This window comes from Echinops telfairi, unplaced genomic scaffold (genome assembly GCF_000313985.2).
Source record: "Echinops telfairi isolate 266 unplaced genomic scaffold, ASM31398v2 ScPeMD7_655;HRSCAF=1070, whole genome shotgun sequence".
NCBI lineage: Eukaryota > Metazoa > Chordata > Mammalia > Afrosoricida > Tenrecidae > Echinops > Echinops telfairi.
The window spans coordinates 16,502,785-16,504,224 of NW_022104553.1; the positions used below are offsets into that span (position 1 = coordinate 16,502,785).

Consider the following 1,440-nt stretch of genomic DNA (forward strand, 5'->3'; position numbering starts at 1 on the left):
GGCCGGGCGGCAAGGCCACTCTGGGAAGACCGGCATCGACGGCCTCGGCCCTCGGGCGCTTCTACTCTGCCAGACCCCCCAGGGCCAATGTGAGGGGCCATCAGCAGTGGGGGTTGGGGTTGGGGTTGGTTTCCCACGATGGCCGTCAGCCTGCCCTCCCTCACCCTAGCTCCTCTGGTATGGAGGAAGCTGGCCCCAGTGCCCAGCTTCTGGGTGAGTCTGCACACCAAGTGAAGCGCCACTCCACACCCTGGGCCCACAGCCAGGGGCTCGGGACGGGCATGTGACCCACTGAAGGCAACGAGTGGGGGTGGCGGGTGGGGTGGGGCACTGTCAAAGAGCACAGGCCTAGCAGGCAGAGGGCCCAGTTCGGAGCCAACTCTGCTCACACTTGATCTCTGCGACTCAGTTTCCACAAGTGTGACACACAGACAGCAGGCCACCCCTCCAGAGGGACAGAGGGCAGACCCAGGGTGGTGTGGGGAGGACAGGGGAGCGGTACTGGGCAGTCAGGGTGGTGTGGGGCAAGGTGCCCGCTGCTCACCCAGAGAGAGCATCTCACTGTCTTCCTTCCCCACGCAGAGCCCGGGGCGTTCCGTTGCACCCTGGGCTGCCCCCGTCTCCGATGTCCGATCTGGGGAGCTCGTGGGTCCCTGAGAAGAAAGAGGCCACACTGTGGATTGATCAACCCGTGACTTTCCCGTCTCGGAGGCCCCTCCCGACCCCCAACCTACAGACTTCACACCGAACACCCAAGCCCCTGCTGTCGAGCCCAGCCCACCCTCTGCTCAGTCTTGGGGCTGCCCCTCTCTCCGGGGCACACCCGGCCTCGTCTTTCTCCCACGGAGGGATGATGGGCTTCAACCACAACGGCAACCTTGTGGTTATCGCCCAATGCTTAACCCACAGCATCACCAAGTCCTACTGCAGGGGCCCTGCTGCCCCTCCCTCCTCACACCCCCGGGGCCACCAGCCTGCCCCCACGGCCCGGCCCTCCTGGCCCGGCCCTCCTGGCCTCACCCCTGCCTCCTCGGCGCCCTCCCAACCCAGACCCTCCCTCCAGCTTCCCAGGACTGGAACCTGTCCTGACTCCACTGTCCCCGAGGGTCACCCCCACTAGCCCTCCAGGCCTGGAGGCTGAGCAGCAGTCACACCACGATGGCTCTTAGCTACCCTCCCTCTGTCTCTCTGTCACCGGTAGCTAGCTTCCCCCTCTGTTACCCTACAGCTCGCGCGCGCTCTCTCTCTCTCCCCCCCACCCCCATCACCCACTAGCTATCCCTCAGTCATCATCTCTCTCTGTCACCAAATAGCTCTCTCTCAGCTCTCCTCTCCATTTATCTCCCCCCCCATGCCCCCGTCACCCAATAGCCAGCTCTCTCTCAGCTATCATCTCTCCCCATCACCCGATAGCTATCTCCCAGCTACCATCTCTCCCCC

At 64.4% G+C, this 1,440-nt stretch overlaps 1 protein-coding gene across 1 annotated transcript in view; it reads right to left on the reverse strand.

The window, feature by feature from the left end:
* The window catches only part of ZNF444 (zinc finger protein 444), a 7,747-nt gene extending 7,060 nt beyond the window's left edge, over positions 1–687 (reverse strand). Inside the window, exon 1 of the mRNA XM_045292376.1 lies at positions 545–687. Coding sequence (XP_045148311.1) covers positions 545–557 — 13 coding nt within the window. The 5' untranslated portion in view covers positions 558–687. The remainder of the gene's footprint in view (positions 1–544) is intronic.
* Between the last annotated feature and the right edge of the window lie 753 nt (positions 688–1,440).